This window comes from Salmo salar, chromosome 20 (genome assembly GCF_965601325.2).
Source record: "Salmo salar chromosome 20, fSalSal1, whole genome shotgun sequence".
Taxonomy (NCBI): Eukaryota; Metazoa; Chordata; class Actinopteri; order Salmoniformes; family Salmonidae; genus Salmo; species Salmo salar.
The window spans coordinates 54,664,478-54,688,040 of record NC_138310.1 but is presented as its reverse complement, the minus strand read 5'-3'; the positions used below and the strand labels follow the sequence as shown (position 1 = coordinate 54,688,040).

Sequence of the window (23,563 nt, the reverse complement as noted above, 5' to 3'; positions counted from 1 at the left end):
AAATATGTGTGTGTGTGTATTTTTTGTGCAATTAATATGCATGTGTGTCTTATTTATGTGAGTGATTTGTAGACTGGGATACTCACGCTCTCTTTTCTCCCTCTTCCTTACTTTTTGTTGTTGTGCTGAACTGTGAACTCCAGCTGGTTCTCATTGCAGGAAGGAGTTGGATGAGACTTGGGCTTGAGTGCATGTCTGTGTCTGTGTCTGTGTCTGTGTCTGTGTGTCGGTCTGTCTGTACTCAGCCGTGGAGATGCATGTTTTGTAAAGCTACAGTGGTCTAGGATTATGAGAAGTTAGACGGTAATTGTGAGAGGTTGCGTGTGAAAGTGGATGAAGTGTTGTCAAAGTTTCCTTCACTGCACTCTGGCTGTAGTTTGGTCTGGCATTGCAAGTGTGCCGCCCTCTGAATGCTGGGTCTGTACTGACTGGGGTGAGTGGCAGGGCGCTGGGTGCAGGGGGTTGATACCCTGGCAGAGAGAAGCAAGCACCAACACTGTGACCTCAATCAGATGAGATTGAGATTTCAAAGTCCCTCCCTCCCTCCCTCCCTCCCTCCCTCCCTCCCTCCCTCCCTCCCTCCCTCCCTCCCTCCCTCCCTCCCTCTGCCCCGTCTTCATCTTTTCTTCCACTTCTCTTCTCCTCTCCTTTTCTGACACTTTCCCTCCCACTCTCTCATTCCCCTCCTTCTCTGTTACCGTCTCTCCCTCTATCTATTTCTCTCTCTCTCCATACTTCTCGTTTCCCTCCCCTCTGTTCCTCTGCGGCCTCCTTGGCAGGAGCTCAGCCGTTAGGTCACATGACCTCATAGCAAGTCGATTAGATCAGCCCTGAAACTGGAGCACAACACTCAGAGCCCTGGCCCCTTCCTGGGCCCTCCCTGCCCTGCCTCCCCCAGCCCTGGCCCCTCCCTGAGCTGGGCTGGTTCCCCATGTCCCGGGGCCTGTGGCAGAGCGCTAAGCCCACTCCACTGCTCCTTCCCTGGGGGGCCATCTGACGCCAGCCGCCCCCGTGCACCTGCTCCAGAGGGGGCGCCGGCCAGATGCCACGCTGCCGGCATGCTGCCCAGAAACACCCCTCCCTCTCGGCCTCTAAGGGACATGCCACTCTTGGCAGAGGCCACATGCCAGCCATGCCAGCGATGAGTAAAGACACTTTGAGTGTACCCCGTAAACAGATCCCAATGTGCGCGTACACACACCTTTCACTTCAGCCATGCCTCACACCTGCTACCCATCCCGTAAGGTGACAGAGCTGTGTGTATGTGTGTGTCCCAGACTTATCTAATAGCAGTGTGTTTGAGTCAGTATATAAACCTTGGCCTGTGTGTTTTAAGGGAGGAGAACAGTTCTACAGGGCTGACAGATTGCTTTGGAAGAGCTTTATCTAGATCAGCTGATTATACTTTCTGATCAAACTTTTGGGAACACTTCAACACACCAACTAGACAAATACTTAGTGAAAGCCAGGAGAAAGGAATGCCGAAGCTTGGGGCATGACCGCTGAGATGCCCAAGATCTGAGATGCCCAAGATCTGAGATGCCCAAGATGGTAAGATCATTTGTCTGTTCCGCTTTAAATAATTCCAATGTTCAAAGCCCACAGGATGAAAGGATCGTCTGGGGTATGGGGAATAATCTACCTGTAAGCCTTTTGACTCTAAACATTGATGGAAATGTGATTAGACACATCTAATTGAGAGAGCTCTGTATAGATATTTAATGATGATAATATGGATTCAATTACTAGGTTGTGGTAGGTGTGTAAAACACTACTGTCATTCATTTCAAATCATCAAATCAAATTAAATTCTATTGGTCACATACACATTATGTGACATTAGCAGCGAAATGAGTGTAGTGAAATGCTTGTGCTTCTAGTTCCGACAGTGCAGTAATATCTAACAAGTAATCTAACAATTCCCCAACAACTACCTAATACACACAAATTTAAAGGAGTGAATGAGAATATGTACATATAAGTATATGGATGAGCGATGGCAGAGCGGCATAGGCAAGGTGCAATAGATGGTATAAAATACAGTATAAACATGTGATATGAGTAATGTAAGGTATGTAAACATTATTAAGTGGCATTGTTTAAAGAGGCATTGTTTAAAGTGACTAGTGATCCATTTATTAAAGTGTCCAGTGATTGAGTCTCAATGTAGGCAGCAGCCTCTCTGAATTAGTGATGGCTGTTTAACAGTCTGATGGCCTTGAGATAGAAGCTGTTTCTCAGTCTCTCGGTCCCAGCTTTGATGCACCTGTACTGACCTCGCCTTCTGGATGATAGCGGGGTGAAGATGTCGTGACTCGGGTGGTTGTTGTCCTTGATGATCTTTTTGGCCTTCCTGTGACATCGGGTGCTGTAGGTGTCATGGAGGGCAGGTAGTTTGCCCCCGGTGATGCGTTGTGCAGACCGCACCACCCTCCGGAGAGCCTTGCGGTTGAGGGTGGTGCAGTTGCCGTACTAGGCTGTAATACAGCCCGACAGGATGCTCTCGATTGTGCATCTGTAAAAGTTTGTCAATGTTTTGGGTGACAAGGCAAATTTCTTCAGCCTCCTGATGTTGAAGAGGTGCTCTTGCGCCTTCTTCGCCACGCTGTCTGTGTGGGTGGACCATTTCAGTTTGTCTGTGATGTGTACGCCAAGGAACTTAAAACGTTCCACGTGTTACAGTGTTGTCTACAGGGGCAAACACTTTATTTCTTTAAAATAGGGTTTGCCCCTCTGGGCCACCATGTTGTCTCTCTCGCTTTCAGAGCAGAGGTGTCATTTCTTGTCATTGTCGTTTCACCTCTATGATAACACCCTCCCGCCACTTCGCTGTCACGAGTGCACCCTTAACCCATACTGACCTTGCCCCCCTGTGTGTCTTTGTCTCCATAGCAACAGGGAGCCCCAGACCCCGGAGATGAATAAGCTGCGTCAGAGCCTGCGCAGGAAGAAGCCCACCTACGTGCCGGAGGCCAGTAGACCCCACCAGTGGCAGGCAGACGAGGAGGCCGTACGCAAGGGCAAATGCAACTTCCCTGTCAGGGTAAGACTGAGACCCCTGTCCTGGGACCTGGTCTTAAACTGACTCTTAACTAAACCTCAATCTAACTCTTAGCACTCTTAATCTTTTGGTTCAAAATATTCAGGGATAAGATTCAATTGGCACACTATCTGGAACAACAGGGAAGGAAGTTGTATTTCGTCTTACAAAATCACACCTAACTCTAGCCTTAGCTCTAACTTAGTTCAGACTTTTACTCTTATCCTAACTCTTTCCAGACCATGAGAAACAATATTCTCTGGTCTGATGAAACCAAGTTGAACCCTTTGGTCTGAATGCCAAGCGTCACATCTGGAGGAAAACTGGCACCATCCCTACGGTGGTGGCAGCATCATGCTGTGGGGATGTTTTTCAGCGGCAGGGACTGGGAGACTAGTCATGATCGAGGGAAAGAGGAACGAAGCAAAGTACAGAGATCCTTGATGAAAACCTGCTCCAGAGTGCTCAGGTCCTCAGACTGGGGTGAAGGTTCACCTTCCTACAGGAGAACGACCCTAAGCACACAGCCAAGACAACACAGGAGTGGCTTTGGGGCAAGTCTCGAAATGTCCTTGAGTGGATCTGCAGAGAAGCATAGGAGAAAATCCCCAACTCTGCCAAGCTTGTATCGTCATACCCAAGAAGACGTGATGCTATAATCACTGCCAAAGGTGCTTCAACAAAGTACTGAGTAAAGGATCTGGGAAAAAAATCTAAAAACCTGTTTTGCTTTGTCATTATGGGGTATTGTGTGTAGGTTGATGAGGGGAAAAAACGATTTCATCCATTTTAGAATAAGGCTGTAACGTAACAAAATGTGGAAAAACTCAAGGGGTGTGAATACTTTCCGAAGCCCATTGGAGATATACCCTTCAGTTTATCCAGGACCTGGGACTTTCTTTGGGACCTTCATCCATAGACAGGATTCAACGGATTTCACAGGTCTCTGAATCTGAGGTTAGGAAACATAGAAATTAGACCAGGACTTGTTTCATTATTCTCAAGTGATATAGCATTTGATATTTCGTTGCAATTGTGTTTTTGTGTTGTCATAGTTCTCTCTTTGGGACTGGAAATCTGTTCATTAGCTAACTAGCTTAGCTACTAGCTAGGTAGCTAATGTTGTTGTTTTTAGCAGATCAAGCTAACGTTTGTGTCATAAAAATATGTAGCAAGCTAGCTAGCTAGCTAGCTGACGTTACCTGGAATAGATGGTTAACTTGATAAACAACTTGCCTGTGTGCTGCACATAATCCCAGCGCCACCACCTCCTGCTGCTAGCATTACTATCCATGCAGGAAATGCAGCTTCTTTGAGAAATCTATAAACATTCATTTTAAATAGATGAAAATAGATGAAACTCTGGTTGCCAGGACCATCCCACGTGCAAATACTATGGTCAAAATGCTAATTTTAACCTTGAGAAAACCACTAGACCAGGGGTCTTTTTTCTAGCATGAGAGATACTTAAAACAAATTGCGAGCTACTAATTTTGTTATAGCTATTAAATAGGCACATTCTTCTCTTCTACTCTACCCTGCAACTCATCCCTCTGTCCTTAGTGTACAAGAGATGTCATTATAGCTGGTAAAATAGTTGTTAATAAACAGTATCAAAATGATATTTCTATTTTCCTGAATTCTGTTTTTGCTGGTTTATTTTTCCTGGTGTAGAATCTTTTTTCGCTTTTTTACTCTCAATAGTACAATTATTCATGGAGAAACAACGAAAATTGATCTTCTGAGTCCATGTCAATGCTTAAATCACATCAGATGACAATTTTTTAGGTAAACAAAGATTTTTGAGTGTAATTCCTTTTTAATTGTGCATCCAGCAAGAGAGGAATGTGTTGGCACAGAGTTTCTAAACCCAGAGGCACAACTTCGTAAGACTTACAGGAACGCTTGTGAAATAGATCAAACAGACCAGGCCAAGGTTTGGGGTTTGAGAAGTAAATGAGAGAAGTGAAAAAATCTTCCTTAGTTGTTAATTTTCTCTAAATCTAAAGGCACAACCTAGATTAGAGACAATGTCTTAAGTAGTTGAACATGTTATTACTCCAACCTCGTGATTGACAAACTGACACGTTTTCATTTTGGTCAATAAACTACTTTATATCAAATGAGTGCCTTCCATTTCACGGCCTGCACATGCACAGTTCGGCGTGAGACGACCGTTTGACCCGATGACGTGTTTCTATGCAAGAGCTTAGCTAGCCATTGTCGCCATGACATCACCTACAAGTGTGATCAGGGAGTTCTATTGGAAAAGCAGTTTTAGCCTATCTTCATTCTGTACTCTCTCAACCAGGTGAAGCTGGTTGAGAGAATGCCAAGAGTGTGCAAAGCTGTCATCAAGGCAAAGGGGGGTTACTTTGAAGAATCTCAAATCTAAAATATATTTTGATTTGTTTAACACTTTTTTGGTTACTACATGATTCCATATGTGTTATTTCATAGTTTTGATGTCTTCGCTATTATTCTACAATGTAGAAAATAGTAAAAATAAAGAAAAACCCTTGAATGAGTAGGTGTGTCCACACCTTTGACTGGTACTGTAATTCCAGTAAGTCTACTTTGCAGTTAACATTTAATTGAGAAGGTTATTGGGGAGTCTTTCTGTCTACCCACAAGATGGTTATCATTAGCATCGTTAACTGGCTACATGGAGTGATAAACAAACACGCACACAAAACAGACAGTTGGTAAATATTGCTGGAAATTAATTGGCAGATATTAGTTTACATTTTGCTTTTTAAGCCAATAGTGGCAAACCTGGGGTGGGAAAATGTAAATGTGGCTTTGATTGGATAGTAGCTGGGAGCTTTATGTTTATGACAGTTTGTAATGGAACAAATAAAAAAATGCAGGTACTTTCATAATTGCTTGGCGAGCTTCTGTTAGCTCGCGGTCTACCCCTGAATTATACTAAGTTCACTAGCTTAGCTAGCTAGCTGTTTACAGCCGCGACGGAACAGCTGTTGTTTACAAACGCATTGGAAGTTCTTTGGGGTCCTCCTCAAAAAGCTGTTAAAAAGGTCTATACAAATTCAAGTTTATTGGTCGCGTACGCAGCGAAATGTTTATAGAACTAGAAACAAGGCGACCATGTCTGTCGGTGCCATCTTGCTACAAGAGCATAGCAGCAGTGTTTGGAGGCAGGCCAAAGTCTACACAAGGTGTCTTTCTCTGTTTCTCTCTCTCTCTCTCTTTCTCGCTCCCTTTATTTCTCTCTCTATCTCCCTCTCTCCAATGTTCCCTCTAAACTTTGCGTGGGTACGCAGCTCCCCGGGACTGCTGCACAGAAGAAATATCAGCACGCGCAGAGAAGCACAAGATTTAACTTCACTCAGCTTTCTAGAGTTTTCCCTGTTAGTTAACACTATCAACGGTTCCCTTTACTGTGGGAATTGTGATCGAATCAACAAAATATTAGCCACTTTTAATGCAACATACCGAAACAAAACGAACTATGCAAGACTTAGTATGCAAAATTAACTATATAAGATATTTTGTTGTAGGCAGAACACATCGGAGTAGGATTCTATTGCATTGACACCACTACTCAGCCCTTACTCTACACAGACCGGTGCGCCATAACCAATCAGAGCTGCAGTAGCCCTATATGCAAATAGACCATTGCCATATATGGATCTGTGCCATACACTTTGAACTGGACTGTGTTTACAGCATCAGCGGTTGTGGGTAGATACGCTTGTTTTGAGATAAAAGTGAGAGCTACATGTAGTGACGTGTGTACATTTGTTCATATCCTTTGCTAGTTAGTGAGGTATTAACCCAGTGATAGATCCTTTGTAGTCAGCAATGGGGGAGTGATTGCTTCCTACAAGAGCACAAAACGTGTGTATTTCTAGACATCTTTGAAAAGCGAGATGGGTAAAGAGCTTTTTTTGTCTAAAAGGGCAGTGTTGTATTTTGAGAGAGGCTTGAATAAGCTAAGTAGCCAATAGGCAGAGGGTAGCATAATTTGTCTAATTCTCTGTAATAATGGTATGGAAATAATGCTGCATTTATTTTGTAAAGTGGTTTCTTGCATCAAACAACACAACATTTTCATTCACCTCCTTATCTGAAGGACAAGTGGATAAACAGGTTAATGTCAAGTCCTGCATGTTTTTTTCAAAGTCTCATGGAATGTCGGCCTACATTGGACAACACACATTGTCTGCTACTGTAGGCTGAACGATAGAACAGCTATTTCCATGTTAAAATGTTATTGGATGTGTTTCCTCCATTGTTAGGCCTACATTATGATAGCCACAGAAGCCTACTTGACCACTGTTAAAACTAACTTAAAGTGGGTACAGCCTCAGTGTTCACAGCAAAAGCATGCCGGAAGTTGCACAAAGTTACACAATGTTCAAGTTTGAGCTCAGCAGACCTGAAATTTGCTCAGTGATGAAACAATTTTGAGAGAACATTGCCTCTCTCTATCTCTCTCTCTCTCCCTTGCTCTCTCTCTCTCTCTCTCTCCCCCCCCTCTCTCTCTCTCTCTCTCTCTCTCTCTCTCTCTCTCTCTCTCATTTTCTCTGTCCACCTTCAGTCAGCCACACAACTCTAAATGGGCTAAATAAAGTGACTCATGCTTTCAAAAGGCCTGTGGCCGATACTCCACAGGGAACTCTGTGGGACAGGAAATCTAATCCCGTAAAAGGTCTCTTATCCTCCCTCATTCATCCTCATTATTAGCAACTAACACAGTCTGGTGGCTCACTTTGGAATGGAAGGACTTACACTATTTTGTGATAATGTGAATGCAGAGGATATGAACTAGATTGCATAGGTTACTTGGGCACAGTTGTGTGTTGATGCAGTTTGTATGAATCTTCATAATAGCCTTTGCATCTCCCTCTGAGTTTTAATGTATCTCACATTTTCTCTCTCTTTCTGTTGTTGTTTCTCTCTCCATCTCTCTCTCGTTGTTTCTATCTCTCTTTTTTTTTCTCTCTCTCTCTCTCTCTCTCTCTCTCCATCTCTATCTGTAGTACCTGGGTCTGGTGGAGGTGGAGGAATCCAGAGGGATGCATGTGTGTGAGGAGGCTGTCAAAAAGCTCAAAATTGTAAGTATCCCTCCACTCTAACCCCCTGCAGGTACCTCTGTTGTATTTCTGTTTACGTAAGCAGCCATGTTTTGTTGTATAGGCAGGTATTCTTATCCTGGTGGAGTTATCAACTCATTATAAGATATCCTGCACCGTGCACGTATGCAGTAGTTTAACACACACATGCACGCAAGCACTCACACTCAATCACACGCGCACGCATGCGCACACACACGCGCACCGATACCACTGCAGTTTCTTGCTCCATCTCAAGATTTTTTCAGCTTTTTTCACCCATTTCGATTTTTTCCTTCCAATTCCCTTTTTTTCTCCTTACTCACCTCTTACCTCTTATCCCCAGATCCATATTTCCTCTCCTCTTCTGCCCTCTACCTACCTCTATTTTGTCTTTAAGCTCAGCCCAATCCCACCCCAAGCATCTGCATTTAATTCCTAATCTAAGCCCCTTGCTCCTTCTCCTGGTGGGGCTGAGCCCTCCTTAGTCTCAGTAATGAGCTCAGCTACTCAGACCTGACCATCCCCGTACCACAGCTTTAGAACAGCCGCCCGCCACTCGGCCCTCTGGGAAGGCAGTGTCAGACTGGCCGTGCGAACAGTGTGACACAGAACAGGCCGGGTCACACAAGCACAAGCTGCAAACAGCGAGAAAGCGACCATAGCATGTGCTGCTGCCCGGGCCAATGCTGCTGAGAAGCCTGGTATACTAGACAGGGTCTTGGGGATAGGGTGGCATGCAGTCAGAGGGGGGTCAGGAAGGAGGAGACACCCCCCTGTCAGCTCCCAGGCTCCCCTGACCTCGGGGCTCTGTCTATGGGGAAGGAGTTGGGAGAGCAGGCCTAGACCCATGGAGAAGCCTGGACGGCTCCGGTGTTTCACTGTCTTGTTTGTTTTCCCAGACTGACCCTTTTCTTCTCATCGTCTTTCATGGGCTTTGTCCACTGCTCAGCAGGGTAGTTGTGTGTGTGTGTGTGTGTGTGGTGTGTGTGTGTGTGTGTGTGTGTGTGTGTGTGTGTGTGTGTGTGTGTGTGTGTGTGTGTGTGTGTGTGTGTGTGTGTGTGTGTGTGTGTGTGTGTGTGTGTGTGTGTGTGTGTGTGTATCTCTTCTATCCTTTAGCCTTCATCAGCAAGTCTGCTGCACCCCTGTCGTCTCCTTTGTCACTTTTCTTTTACCTATCCACACACTCAGTTCCCTCTCCCTCTCTCTCCCTCTCTTTCTCTTTCTCTCTCCATTCTGCAGTATAGTGATTGGCTGTAATTCTGGCTGGTAGTCAGGGAGCAACTCTTAGCTTCTCTCAGAGGCTCGCCTCCTCTTCCTCTCCGGCTACCTTCTCTCCATCGCTTTACCTTATTTTTCACGTGCTTTTCAATCTTTTACATCGTCCTCCTCCTCTCCTCTAGTTCATCTCTCTCACTGCCTCAACTCTCTTCCTTCCCCTCTCCTTTACTCTCCCCTCGCGCTTTCTCTTTGGGATTATGCAAAATACTGACATCGGTTTGCCACGCTTTTCAAAGTCATTTCCTGCAGCGCTCTCAGTCTCCCTCATCTCGCTCTTTCTCTCTTTCTCTCTCTCTCTTACTCTCTCTCTCTCGCACGCGCACACACACACACACACACACACACACACACACACACACACACACACACACACACACACACACACACACACACACACACACACACACACACACACACACACACACACACACACACACACACACACACACACACACACACACACACACACACACACACACATCTCAGCCCCTCAGTAGGATTGCAGGAATACTGCTCTCCCAGCTACCCTCATATTTTGATGGTATTTTTAGCCTGGCCTTGTTCTGGTGCCCCCTGCTGAATAGATAGAGAGGCTTGTGAAGAGAGACAGCCAGCTGGCTCCTCTCTGTAGGATACCCGCCTCTATTTCTCTTTATCTACTGCCTCCTACAGAGAAACAGAACAACTGGGACATGCATTCCACTATTGCCACTTGAGGACAATGAAAACCCTTAGATCTACTATACAGCCATATGTTTTAGGCCTCTGGTGATCTGACTGCACCGGTCCTGCAGCATCAGTCACATAAGTGCACAATTGATGATGCCAGGCCAGAGTGATTGAATGGTCCTGTGGTGTGAGTGTGTTGGATGAGAGTGGAAACACCTTGGTGCTCTCTCTCTCTCTCTCTCTCTCTCTCTCTCTCTCTCTCTCTCTCTCTCTCCCCTCAATCCCTCCCTCCCAATTCAATTACATTTTAATTACTTTATTGTCATGATGTAACAATGTACATATTGCCAAAGCATACTTTGGAAATTAAGTGATTCATTCATTTATAATATTAACATAATCAAAATAATAATAATCAAGATTGTCAACGGGATAATCAGTAACAACAATAACAATAGCAATGGCATAGCGGACATGTGCAGGTTGGTTGGTCTGTCAGACACTGCCTCATGTTATGGCAGGCAGCAATGTGGTGCACTGTTAACCCACAGCTCTCTGCGTCCTCCCCCAACAGGACATATTTTCGTCAGAGAGGTCTTTGAAACCTTTAATAAGCGTTTCAAATTTGGTTAAATGATACTCTAATTGTTTTATACTGTATTTTGTACATTTTGTCAGGAAATGCAGCTCTGTCTCAAGTTCTGCTGGGGTGCAGTGGTTGCACAGCCTTTCCTCTACAGGGAGCCAGGTTTTCCTGTGTCTACCCTCCTCAATAGCAAGGCAGTGCTTACTAAGCCTGTACTTTGTCAAGGTTTTTCTATGGTTTTGATCAGTAACCATGGTCAAATAGTTTGTCATGGTGTACTATTGATTTAGGGTCAGATAGCACAGCATTTTGCTTTGTGCTTGTGTTTCCCAATAGGTCATGTAGTCTTGTTTAGACTGTGTTGTAATTTGGTTTAATCAGATTGATTGGATGTTCTGGTCCTGAGGCGTCAGTGTGTTAGTAGAACAGGTTTGTGAACTCAGCCCCAGGACCAGCTGGATGAGGGTCCTGAGGCTTCAGTGTGTTAGTAGAACAGGTTTGTGAACTCAGCCCCAGGACCAGCTGGATGAGGGTCCTGAGGCGTCAGTGTGTTAGTATAACAGGTTTGTGAACTCAGCCCCAGGACCAGCTGGATGAGGGTCCTGAGGCGTCAGTGTGTTAGTAGAACAGGTTTGTGAACTCAGCCCCAGGACCAGCTGGATGAGGGTCCTGAGGCGTCAGTGTGTTAGTAGAACAGGTTTGTGAACTCATGTGCTGTGGGGGTTTACTGCCAAGGCCCAGGTCTGGCAGTACTGCTCTAGCAGGTCCAGGCTCTGCTGTAGGCCATGTGCTGTGGGGGTTTACTTCCAGGGCCCAGGTCTGGCAGTACTGCTCTAGCAGGTCCAGGCTCTGCTGTAGGCCATGTGCTGTGGGGGTTTATTGCCAGGGCCCAGGTCTGGCAGTACTGCTCTAGCAGGTCCAGGCTCTGCTGTAGGTCATGTGCTGTGGGGGTTTACTGCCAGGGCCCAGGTCTGGCAGTACTGCTCTAGCAGGTCCAGGCTCTGCTGTAGGCCATGTGCTGTGGGGGTTTACTGCCAGGGCCCAGGTCTGGCAGTACTGCTCTAGCAGGTCCAGGCTCTGCTGTAGGCCATGTGCTGTGGGGGTTTACTGCCAGGGCCCAGGTCTGGCAGTACTGCTCTAGCAGGTCCAGGCTCTGCTGTAGGTCATGTGCTGTGGGTGACAGCAGCTACAGGTCATCTGCGAATAGCAGGCATTTAACCTCTGAATTGTGGAGACTTAGACCAGAGGCTGAGGATTTTTCTAGAATATTGGCCAATTCTTTGATGTAAATATTGAGGAACGCGGGGCTGATATTGCAACCCTGTTGAAGGCCTTGTACCTGGTTAAAGAATTGTATTCTTTTCTTGCTCATTTTGACAAAACTCGTATTGCCATTGAATTATGTTATATGTTACCCCCTACACCACCTTCATTAACTTTTAGAACAGTCCTATATGCCAGAATAGGGGTCCCGTGTGGCTCAGTTGGTAGAGCATGGTGTTTGCAATGCCAGGGTTGTGGGTTCGATTCCCACGGGGGACCAGTACGGGGAAAAAATGTATGAAATGTATGCATTCACTACTGTAAGTCGCTCTGGATAATGTAATGTAAATGTAAAATAGAATCAAATGCTTTTTGGAAGTCAATAAAGCAAGCATACATTTTGGTCTTATTGTGGTGGACATGTTTATCTATCAGGGTGTGTAGGGTGGAAATATGATCAGTTGTGCAATGTTTTGGTATAAATCCAATTATTGAGGAAGTATAAAACTCTTACATTTATAATACTGCAGAAAATCTCTCTCTCTCTCTTTTCTCTCTCTCTCCCTATCTCTCTTTCCCTCTCTCTCTCACCCCTCCTCTCTCTCTCTCCCTCTCTCTCGCTCTCTCTCTCCCTATCTCGCTCTCTCTCCACAGAGTGGCAAGAAGACAGTGAAAGCAGTGCTGTGGGTTTCAGCAGACGGTCTCAGAGTGGTGGATGACAAAACCAAGGTAAGAGTGTGCCTGCAGGGCTGTTAGCATAAAAGTGTGTGCTAATCATACATACAAACATACAAAGTCTGCTTCCAGATGTAAACAGTGACTAAACATGAAACAGCAGCCTGGGACCATAGTTACCCCTGCAGGTGGTCTCTATCTCAGTAAGTCCAGAGTTCGTATGACAGAGCAAGTGTACAGATGTAGGATCATAATTTGATCACTCTGATGCAGGATAACTTTCCTACAATGCTGGACATTTGAAACATATAGTGTTTTTGAAGTTTAAAAAGGCTTCTGAAGTTTGTAATTTCCACAGGGAAATCTTTCAACCCCTACAAACATTTCCATAATTATAATCCACATAATAATTCCCATTTCTGATTGCTGCAGGATCATTTTTATGCTGTAGCAAACTGCCTCAAATTAAGATCCTACATCTGTGGTAGGGAAAGTGTGTTGGAAAGACAAAGAGAGAAAACTGCTCAGCAGGCGAGAAGCTGGCACTCCCCCTCTACCCTCCCCCTACTCCCCCGTTCGTCTTTCACTCTCCCCCTCTACCCTCCACCTTCTCCACCCTTCGGCTGCTACTCTCCCCCCTCTCCTTACCCACACTGCAGGTCTCTCTTTACCCCAGCACTTTCCCAGGTCACCTGCCATTCTCAGTCTGGGCTTAGATTGATGATGTAACCCTTCAGACTCAGAGCACAAGGACCGTACCTCGTGCCTGTCCCGATGACTGTGTTTATCCTCGCTGGCCAGATTAGACTTACTTTAGGCCGCACTGCTGAGTTTTCACACTTGACATGTGTTACTGATGGATGTCAAAGGGGGCTTTGGGTGGGGGAGGGAGACACAGTACACACACACACATAACATTTGATTTGACACACACACACACACACAGAAACACACACGCACACCTCAGCACAGGACTGTCTGGCCGCCAGGGGCCCCTATTGCGAGTGCAATTACACACGTTTCTTGTCAGGCCAGAGAAAAGAAAAAGGAGGAGAAACAGTCCCACTAAGTAGTCTTTTTTGTTTCCTCCCATCCCCCCCATCCCCCCTCAGCATCCCTCTACCTCCCCTCTTTATTGTAATCCCCTCCCTCACTGAGTCAGCACAGTCTCCTAAAGCTCCCTCCCCTCCCTCCCCTCCCTCCCTCTCCCGGTCCAGTCAGCGTCAAAGAACACCACCGCCACAGAGAAAGAAAGCCCCCTCTCCCTCCGTATCTGACCCATGTGACATGACTCAGCACTGTGCCCCCTTTCAGTTTTTCAGTGACATGCCTATGAGTGATCCCCCACAACCCCACACACACCCCTTGTTATCCCCATCACCTCCACCCACCCAGAGGAAACCCAGTCCAGCACGCGCACGCACACACACACACACACACACACATAACCAGACGTTCACTTCCACCACCAGCCTTTCTTCATCTACTAATTGGCTCTGAATGAATAGACTGTTATTTATTCCTTGCCCGCTTCATTCATCCCCCTCTTCCTATTCCCAGATGAAGAGTGGAAGTCCCTAGAGGAGTGTGAGCCCCATTTCCCTTTCACCGCTTGTTTCCCACTCATTCCACTCTGACTCAAAGGGTGTCAGGAACCATGGGGCCACAAAGTGGCATGGGGTGGGGGGGGGTGTAAGAGAGGGGGCCCCTTCCTCACCCGATAGTTCCCTATGGTCACCAGCCGAAACTCCTGAATGAGACTGATACAGATTCTGGAACAAGAGAAAAACAAAGTGTTTACATCATCATGTTTTACATCATGTTTTACATCATGTTTTACATCATGTTTTACATCATGGTTTAAATCATGTTTTATATAATGTTTACATCATGTTTTACATCATGTTTTACATCGTTTTACATCATGTTTACATCATGTTTACATCATGTTTACATCATGGTTTACATCATGTTTTACATAATTTTACATCATGTTTTACATCATGTTTACATCATGTTTTACATCATGTTTACATCATGTTTTACATCATGTTTTACATCATGTTTACATCATGGTTTACATCATGTTTTACATCATGTTTACATCATGTTTTACATCATGTTTTAATCATGTTTTACATCATGTTTACATCATGTTTTACATCATGTTTACATCATGTTTTACATCATGTTTACATCATGTTTTACATCATGTTTACATCATGTTTTACATCATGTTTACATCATGTTTACATCATGTTTTACATCATGTTTTGTAGAGCTGTGAACAAGATCTAGTGCTTGAGAGTAACAAAGGTTGATTCTTGGTAGATTATCTTTCCTCACCAAATAATTACATTTGATATTTTAGTATGTGTGTTTTAATCATATGCATTCTCTATAGGCTACCATGTTATGTGTGATACGTTTAATTTATGACGTGACAAAATCAGCCTTCTTTAAAACGTAATGTCTTTGTCTTTAGGACCTCATCGTAGACCAGACCATTGAGAAGGTGTCCTTCTGCGCGCCCGACCGCAATTATGACAAGGCTTTCTCCTACATCTGCCGTGACGGCACCACACGCCGCTGGATCTGCCACTGCTTCATGGCCCTGAAGGACTCGGTGAGGGTGTGTGTGTGTGAGTGGGCCCAGGCCCAGCGACTAGTCCAATCCCCGCATCGCTCACCCAGGGATTAAGATTAGGATTACTCTAGGGTTATCTCCATCTGAATTGCTTCTTGGAGCGCTATCCACTGTGACCTCCTGGCACTCGGAGACATATTTTCTACAGGGTGATAACCACTTTTATAGTGCCAAGTCATTGCTCAAAGACATGGCTTTGGTTTGATAAAGCATTTTCCAGTATGGAAATTGACTGGCTTTAGGCTATATTCAGGTTTGTCAATGTGTATGTTTCAGTATTAGTGGCTATTCACACATAATAGAGTTTTACACACGCGAACATGCATGCGCCCACGTACACACACACCAAAGGGGTGTTGAGGAGGGGTGTTGACCGGGTGTGTTGCGGTCACCAGGGCGAGCGTATGAGCCACGCCGTGGGCTGTGCCTTCGCCGCCTGCCTGGAGAGGAAGCAGCGGCGCGAGAAAGAGTGCGGCGTCACAGCCTCATTCGATGCCAGCCGCACCTCCTTCGTGCGCGAGGGCTCGTTCCGCATGACGTCGTCCAGCCAGCAGGGGGGCGAGCGCGATGACATCACGAAGCAGCTGCAGGACAAGAAGAAAGGTATGACTCATCAGGAGATGGAGAGCAGCACATAGTCCAGCATTTACCCTGGTCATTGTAGTCCAACATTTACCCTGGCCATTGTAGTCCAACATTAACCATTGTACTCTCTCTGTCTCCAGAGCCCCCGTGTACCATCCCAGCCATCCCCCCTGGCACCTCCTCACCCCCTGAGGGTGCGGCCTCGCCTGTGGGGCAGGGGGTGGAGCACGCCATACCGAGGCGCCACGCACCCATTGAGCAACTGGTGCGTCAGGGCTCCTTCCGGGGCTTCCCGGCCCTCAGCGGGAAGAACTCGCCGTTCAAGAGGCAGCTCTCGCTGCGCCTCAACGACCTGCCTTCCAACCTGCAGCGCAAGACCGCCGACTTCCAAAGCAAGAACCCAGGTTAGCCTCACCTCTTTATGTTAGCTTAGCTAAGTCTCTGCATTCTATGACCTAGGACAAAGAGTGGTTAGCCTCACCTCTTCATGTTAGCTTAGCTAAGTCTCTGCATTCTATGACCTAGGACAAAGAGTGGTTAGCCTCACCTCTTCATGTTAGCTTAGCTAAGTCTCTGCATTCTATGACCTAGGACAAAGAGTGGTTAGCCTCACCTCTTCATGTTAGCTTAGCTAAGTCTCTGCATTCTATGACCTAGGACAAAGAGTGGTTAGCCTCACCTCTTCGTGTTAGCTTAGCTATGTCTCTGCATTCTATGACCTAGGACAAAGAGTGGTTAGCCTCACCTCTTCGTGTTAGCTTAGCTATGTCTCTGCATTCTATGACCTAGGACAAAGAGTGGTTAGCCTCACCTCTTCGTGTTAGCTTAGCTAAGTCTCTGCATTCTATGACCTAGGACAAAGAGTGGTTAGCCTCACCTCTTCATGTTAGCTTAGCTAAGTCTCTGCATTCTATGATCTAGGACAAAGAGTGGTTAGCCTCACCTCTTCATGTTAGCTTAGCTATGTCTCTGCATTCTATGACCTAGGACAAAGAGTGGTTAGCCTCACCTCTTCATGTTAGCTTAGCTATGTCTCTGCATTCTATGACCTAGGACAAAGAGTGGTTAGCCTCACCTCTTCATGTTAGCTTAGCTAAGTCTCTGCATTCTATGACCTAGGACAAAGAGTGATTAGCCTCTCCAGTATAGGACAACATAGTGCTGCAGTGCCACCCTTCCATGTTGTGTTCATCACTCGGAGGAAACCTGGAAATCAAGGCTAATGTCAACCAGAGCCTGGAGTTTTCCTGCCTTCATGACATGACCAAGGCTAACTCAGGGCTATTTCCTGGTCAGATCATGGGTCAGGAAAAACTCTGGACCCTTATGACAACGTATGGTGGTGTTTATAATTACACCAAAGTAGTATTTGACCAGGAACAAGTGAAGCCAGAGATTGATTGAGGTCATAATAGCAGTGGAGTTGATCATCTGTCGTTCTGCCCCTGAACAAGGCAGTTAACCCACTGTTCCTAGGCCATCACTGAAAATAAGAATTTGTTCTTAACTGACTTGCCTAGTTAAATAAAGGTCAAATAAAATAAATAAATGAGTGCGTTATTAAGGATGTTGTTAATTGCTGTGGCTGATTGCTGAGTCCATGTAATGGTTATAAGTATAATAATTAGGATTCCCAGCACGGCTTTGTTCCTGCTGTAGTGAGGTAGATTAAACCTCTCAGTTATGTTGATTATAGTTATTATGAGGCTTATGGTGGCAGACCGTGGCTTTTAATAATTAACAAACACACATTTCTGAAGGTTGCAGCACAATTGTGCCTGACATCTATTTACATTCATGTATGCAGCAGTAGCAGTATTAGCATAGTGTACAGATATTCTCTCTTTCGTATAGGATCTGTACCTATTTGAATCCCACGCATGCATAGAAGACACCCACACACGCACTTAGCTAGCAATAGAAGCCACACGAGCATGAACACACAGGACACATGTACACCCACCCACACACACAGTAGCAGCTAATTTCACTGGTCTCTCAGTGAACAATGTGTCTATGAGCAGTCTCCACTAGACCAGTCCCTGCACATCCCCTTAAAGCTGTCATGTCCACAGAGACAGCCCCCAGCCAGCCCCTCTCACAGCCATAGACCCAGAAATTGTAGTACACATACACACACACTCACGCACACACACATGCATGCACACTAACACTACTACACAGAGAAACCCCACAGCTGCTCTCGTCCTCTCTGAACCCTATAGGCCAATGAAATGTTCAGAAAGAGAGACATTACAAGGCAGTCATGAACAAAGCAGCAGGGCTCTCCAGACAGAAAGACACTCTACATCTGCACCTGGAGTAGTTCTTCTAAGCAAGGTCATATTCATTAGGCACCAAACAGAAGAAAACAGACTGAAACAGGATGTGACTACTTAAACTTGTCCAATAAGAAATGCCCATTTTTGTTTTCGTTGCAAAAGGTTTTGCTACGTTGTGCCCTAATTAATAGGACCCAACAGAGGGACGGTGCAGCAGCAGCTCCATAGGGATTACATCCATCACTGACCCCTCTGGTTCTGATTGGCCCCACAGCTCTCTCTGCTCTCCACAGGCTTTGCTCTCTCTCTGTCAGGGACAGGTCACTGATAGGGGATTTACACAAATTCTGAGCTATTTATATCTACTGGCTATAGGTTGAGAGGTTCCCTCTGTTTTCTACACTGAGGATTTAGGCTATAAAGAATCTCATGCATGAAAAACAGACTGGTCAGGTGTTACAGAGGAACTTTTATTTTCTTACTTTGAAGTACAAACGATTATGTGGACCTTCAATAAAAGGCTTAGAAATGTTTACATCCGGTGTCATGTACCCAATCCTCAACCCTTCTCCCCCCCGTAGTCCCAGAGATGGATCTGTCTGTGTGTGGCGAGGCAGACAGCAGCATCAACGCTCTCTGCAGCCAGATCAACCATTCCTTCACCAGGCCCTCTGAGGAACTCTTCTCCAACCCCACCCCCAACGGCCTGCCAGCCTGCACTGTGCCCCCAGCCATCCCCCCTCCCCCCGCCCCCCTGCAAGGTAACTCACTGACTACCTTATCATTCTCTCTCTATGAGCTCTAGTCTGGCTTAACATGTAGTGTACAGCTCAACTCCAACTTTGTATTTGGAATGAGTTTGTATTGCGTTTGTAATGCGTTTGAATTGCGTTTGTAATGCGTTTGTAATGCGTTTGTAATGTGTTTGTATTGTGTTTGTAATGTATTTGTATTGCGTTTGTAATGTGTTTGTAATGCGTTTGTAATGAGTTTGTAATGCGTTTGTAATGCGTTTGTAATGCGTTTGTATTGCGTTTGTATTGTGTTTGTAATGCGTTTGTAATGCGTTTGTAATGCGTTTGTATTGTGTTTGTAATGCGTTTGTAATGCGTTTGTATTGTGTTTGTATTGTGTTTGTATTTGTAATGTTTCTAATGCTGTATTTCTTCTAATGCTTGTAAGGCTGATTTGCCTGCGACGTGTCAGTTATCTCTAGGCAGGGATTCAGTCTGTGATGTGTTTGTATTGCGTTTGTATTGCGTTTGTAATGTGTTTGTATTACGTTTGTATTACGTTTGTAATGTGTTTGTATTGCGTTTGTAATGCGTTTGTATTGCGTTTGTATTGTGTTTGTAATGTGTTTGTATTGCGTTTGTAATGTGTTTGTAATGTGTTTGTATTGCATTTGTATTGTGTTTGTAATGCGTTTGTATTGCGTTTGTAATGCGTTTGTATTGTGTTTGTATTTGTAATGTTTCTAATGCTGTATTTCTTCTAATGCTTGTAAGGCTGATTTGCCTGCGAAGTGTCAGTTATCTCTAGGCAGGGATTCAGTCTGTGATGTGCTATAGTGCAGGTCACTATACAGCCGTCAATGCAGCTTTTTAAAGGCCTTTTACCCAATGTTTGTGGAGGTCATATTCATGGTAAATGCTGTGCATGTCGGCTCAACCCTTAAAAAGTTTGTTATATATATGGCACGCCTTGCATTGAATCCCGGCCCTAATCAGAAAAGGCTGCCGAATAGGGTGTGTGTGTCCTCTGTACTTGACATGGTAAAGCGGTAGAGAGATCCAGCAGCAGGGTTGATGTAACATGTGATTGACATGTGGTTCTCTGCTTCTCTTCCACAGCCACGTCCTCCTGGGTGCAGGCGGAGCCCCCGGTCCAGTCCCCTCCACCGGTGGTCCACAGTGGGCACAGGAGGACGCCCTCCGAGGCTGAGCGCTGGCTGGAGGAGGTGGCCCAGGCCGTCAAGGCCCAGCAACAGACCCCCAACCTGCCCCCGCCACCCATCCAGCCCACCCCTGCCATTCCAGGGCCACCCATGTCAAGCGCACCTATGTCCTGTGTGCCCCTAATGGGGGCATCCATGCCAGGGGTACCTGGCTCCCTGCCCACTTCCATGCAGCCCTTTCCCTTGGCATTTGATGCCACTCCCGCGCCTGTGGGCATGTATACCCAGCCACCCCTGCAGCCAGCGTTTGTACCCATGCAAGCCTACATGCCCGCCCTGGCCAACAGCATGACGTACTCCAACGCCAGTGTGCCTGTGGTGGGCATCACGCCTTCCCAGATGGTGGCTAATGTCTTCTGCACGGCAGGCGGCTCTACCGGCGGGCCTTCCATGGGCATGGGCTCAGGGCCTAAAATGGGCACGCTCAGCGGTGGGCATCGCCACTCTTTCTCCGGCCAGCCGGGCGGGTTCCCTATGCCACCCTTTGGAGCTCATCCCACCGTCAACGGCCTCCCCCACAACATTCCCACCTCCTCCCTCGCCACCATCACGCAGAACGGCACCAGCAGCAACGGTGGCAGTAGCAGCAGCTGGCCACCAGAGAGCGCACAGCTGGCCAACCCGCCCCCAGCCAATGCCCAGGAGGTTGATCGCTTCGAGGCAAAGTGGGCTGCACTGGAGACCAAATCGCAACCCAAGGCGGCGCCCAACCCCTTCTCCAATGACTTGCAAAAGACATTTGAGATCGAGCTTAAACTCGGTATTAACCCAGGTCAGGCCACTGCATAGACTATGATGATGCAGACCCTCAACCAGACTGAACCACTCCACTCCCCCCCAGCCCCCTGCCCTAAATGCTTTCGCTACCCCCCCCCCTCTTAATTTTCTCCTCCTCTGTTGAGACCCCAGGATGTAAATTGTGTCTGAATGCAGGGGGGACATGAATGCAGGGGGGACTGTGTATGGGGCTCCTCGCGATGCATTCCATGGGATTTCTAGCAATCATGTTCTGCATGGGGATCTGTGGATGAGCAGGAGAATATGGACACATCACAGGACACTGAGATGAGACACAGAGAGGTTACGTTGATGTTACCCAAGCACAGCAAAGGCCCTGGTTGACTAGCCAATGACACGACTTGACGGTAGAGACCCCAAAGGAGGCGTCGACCAATAAGAGTGACAGGTTTGACGGACAAAATTGTTTTATTTATTATTTTTACTTTGATTTTAACCGTTATAGTTTTACATTAAAAAAAATGTCTTCATCAGTGTTCAAAGGTTGTTTCTCCCTGTATTTATTTTTGTGGAACTGGAGAGAGGAGGGAAATAACTAGCAACTGTAACTGGCAGCGGAGGGAGCAAAGAGAGGGAATGAGTCATGAAACCAGAGGCTGGAAACGAGTGTAAATAGCATGCTTTTTTCACCCTCTATTTATTACCAATCCACGTATAACCGTCAATTTGCTATTCAACCCAAATGAGTCACTGTTAGCTAATCACCATGGTGACCTAACACTCCTCTCTGTCCCAGTGCCAATCCACCTGCACGGCAGACACACTAGAACCCTAGAACCTTCTGGAAAGGGTTCAAATGGTCCAAATAGTACAGCACACTCCAACGTGGTTGGCTGACTCGCGTTATATTCTGAAACAGGGTAATAGTCACCCCCACTACGAGTTTAGTCAGTCAACACTACGAGGGTCTATTTGGAAATGTTGAGCCTGATGTTCAAGAGAGGAGGGAGGGAAGAGCTTGAGCACTTCGTAAGATAAAGATGGGGAGTTTGGGGCGAGGCTGGCTTTATTTGAGAGGAAGTTATGTTGTTGTTTTGTCACTGGGACTGGGTTTGAAATAGCACCCTATTCCTATATAGGGCCTTGGTCAAAAGTAGTGCCTCCCACTGGGCACAGCCGTCAATTCAATGATGGTTCAACTTCATTTAATTGAAATGACATGGATACAACGTTGATTCAACCAGTGTGTGCCCAGTGGGCTTGGTCAAGCTGCACTTCTGACATAGTGGGACTACAGTCAGTTTGTAGAGGCTTCTGGATCCAGGCTCTTGTCCTGAGGCCATTGTGACAGGAAGACGTTATGGCACCTGCTGTGTGTGTTCTACCAGGCTGAATAAAGATGCCTAGAGGAAGTGATGAGTCATTTACCACTTTAAACAGACAGAGGAAAGCATCCATCTTTGTAGAGGGAAAACAAAGACATGAAAGTGATATGGATAGTCGGGGGAGAGGGAAAGAAAACGGGAAGGTGAAAGGTAGACGGAGAGATCGAGGGCATACTTACGAGAATGAGATGAGGAAGTGGACTATTGAAGGGCTGTGGTGAACTGAGAAAAGATGAAAGAAGAAAAACGTTACGTTAAACAGACTGGTTGTTTCATTCCTTTAAACTCCTTTCACTGCTCCCAAACAAAGGTACTTCTGTTAGAATGATACTCACCATGCATTTAGAGCTCCATAGAAACAATACTTTACTTTTTGATCATATTCTCAAAAGAGGCAAGCATTTCCTTCCGTGACTTTAGTTTAAACACACAAAGACAATAAATGTGCAGTATACTATAGCTACAACCCCATATCGGAATTTTTGCCCATTTGGCAGGACTTCCAATGGCAGGTCAAGACGGAGCAAACGCATGTGCTTAGATGGGATGCTTTATGCTATTTGCCATTATAATGCTTTATGTACGATCCTGCCCCAAACAACAGGATTGTATGGGAGTGAGACGGAGTGGGACCCAGGGGACCAGTGTTATTGAATGGACATCACAACTAGATAAACAGGCTTCATCCATCCCGCTCTCCTGGTCATTAACTCATTAGGACTCGGCCAATCAGGCGTTTGCCATTTTCACGTGGCACAATACTGACTGACATCCATTTGCTTTCCCAAAGATATAAAGCAGTAGTGAGGAGCCATGCTTTTGCTCGGTTAGACAAATAGATCTTCTAAATGAATTCTCTCCCCGTCTTTTAAGAGAAAAGACATAGTCATTCATGAAATTGCTGTTTTTATTTCGTTAAATTACCCTTGTTTGCACGCCCTTTAAATTAAAATGTAGGTTAATTATGTTCAAAATAAGAACTAAATTACCTCTTAAACTTGATTGTAAACCACAGTGTAGTGATAACAAACTAGTGGAGTTTATTTGTATTCTTTATTTACAGAATTTTGTATTTAAACCTACATATTTGTATTGTAATTACATTGTACAAAGATAAATAAATAATATAATATTAAACTTGTGTTGGTGTCTGTGTTTTTGCATTCTGTATCATGCTCGCCCTCCCTTTCTCCCAATGCAGGTCATGTACCTGTCTTATCCTTATCCTCATAAGATCTTTATCTTCACCAGTACTAGTAGATCAAATGTATCTGCACCCTGTGCCAACGGGGATGTATATAGTCTGGTTTTAAAGATGGTCAATAGTTGAACAGCACCAGTCATTAAATTCAGTGAATTCTCTCCATAGCTGTATTT

General features: G+C 45.7%; 1 protein-coding gene across 3 annotated transcripts in view; it reads left to right on the top strand.

Moving 5' to 3' along the window:
• The window catches only part of LOC106580830 (numb-like protein), a 64,287-nt gene extending 40,960 nt beyond the window's left edge, over positions 1-23,327 (top strand). For all 3 annotated transcript variants that reach the window (XM_014162296.3, XM_014162298.3, XM_014162295.3), the window contains exons 2-9: positions 2,893-3,043; positions 8,047-8,121; positions 12,572-12,646; positions 15,078-15,218; positions 15,635-15,842; positions 15,965-16,228; positions 18,688-18,867; positions 19,960-23,327. In XM_014162296.3, the coding sequence (XP_014017771.1) occupies positions 2,918-3,043; positions 8,047-8,121; positions 12,572-12,646; positions 15,078-15,218; positions 15,635-15,842; positions 15,965-16,228; positions 18,688-18,867; positions 19,960-20,852 (1,962 nt within the window). In that variant the 5' untranslated portion in view covers positions 2,893-2,917 and the 3' untranslated portion in view covers positions 20,853-23,327. The remainder of the gene's footprint in view (positions 1-2,892; positions 3,044-8,046; positions 8,122-12,571; positions 12,647-15,077; positions 15,219-15,634; positions 15,843-15,964; positions 16,229-18,687; positions 18,868-19,959) is intronic.
• The last annotated feature ends 236 nt before the right edge of the window (positions 23,328-23,563 follow it).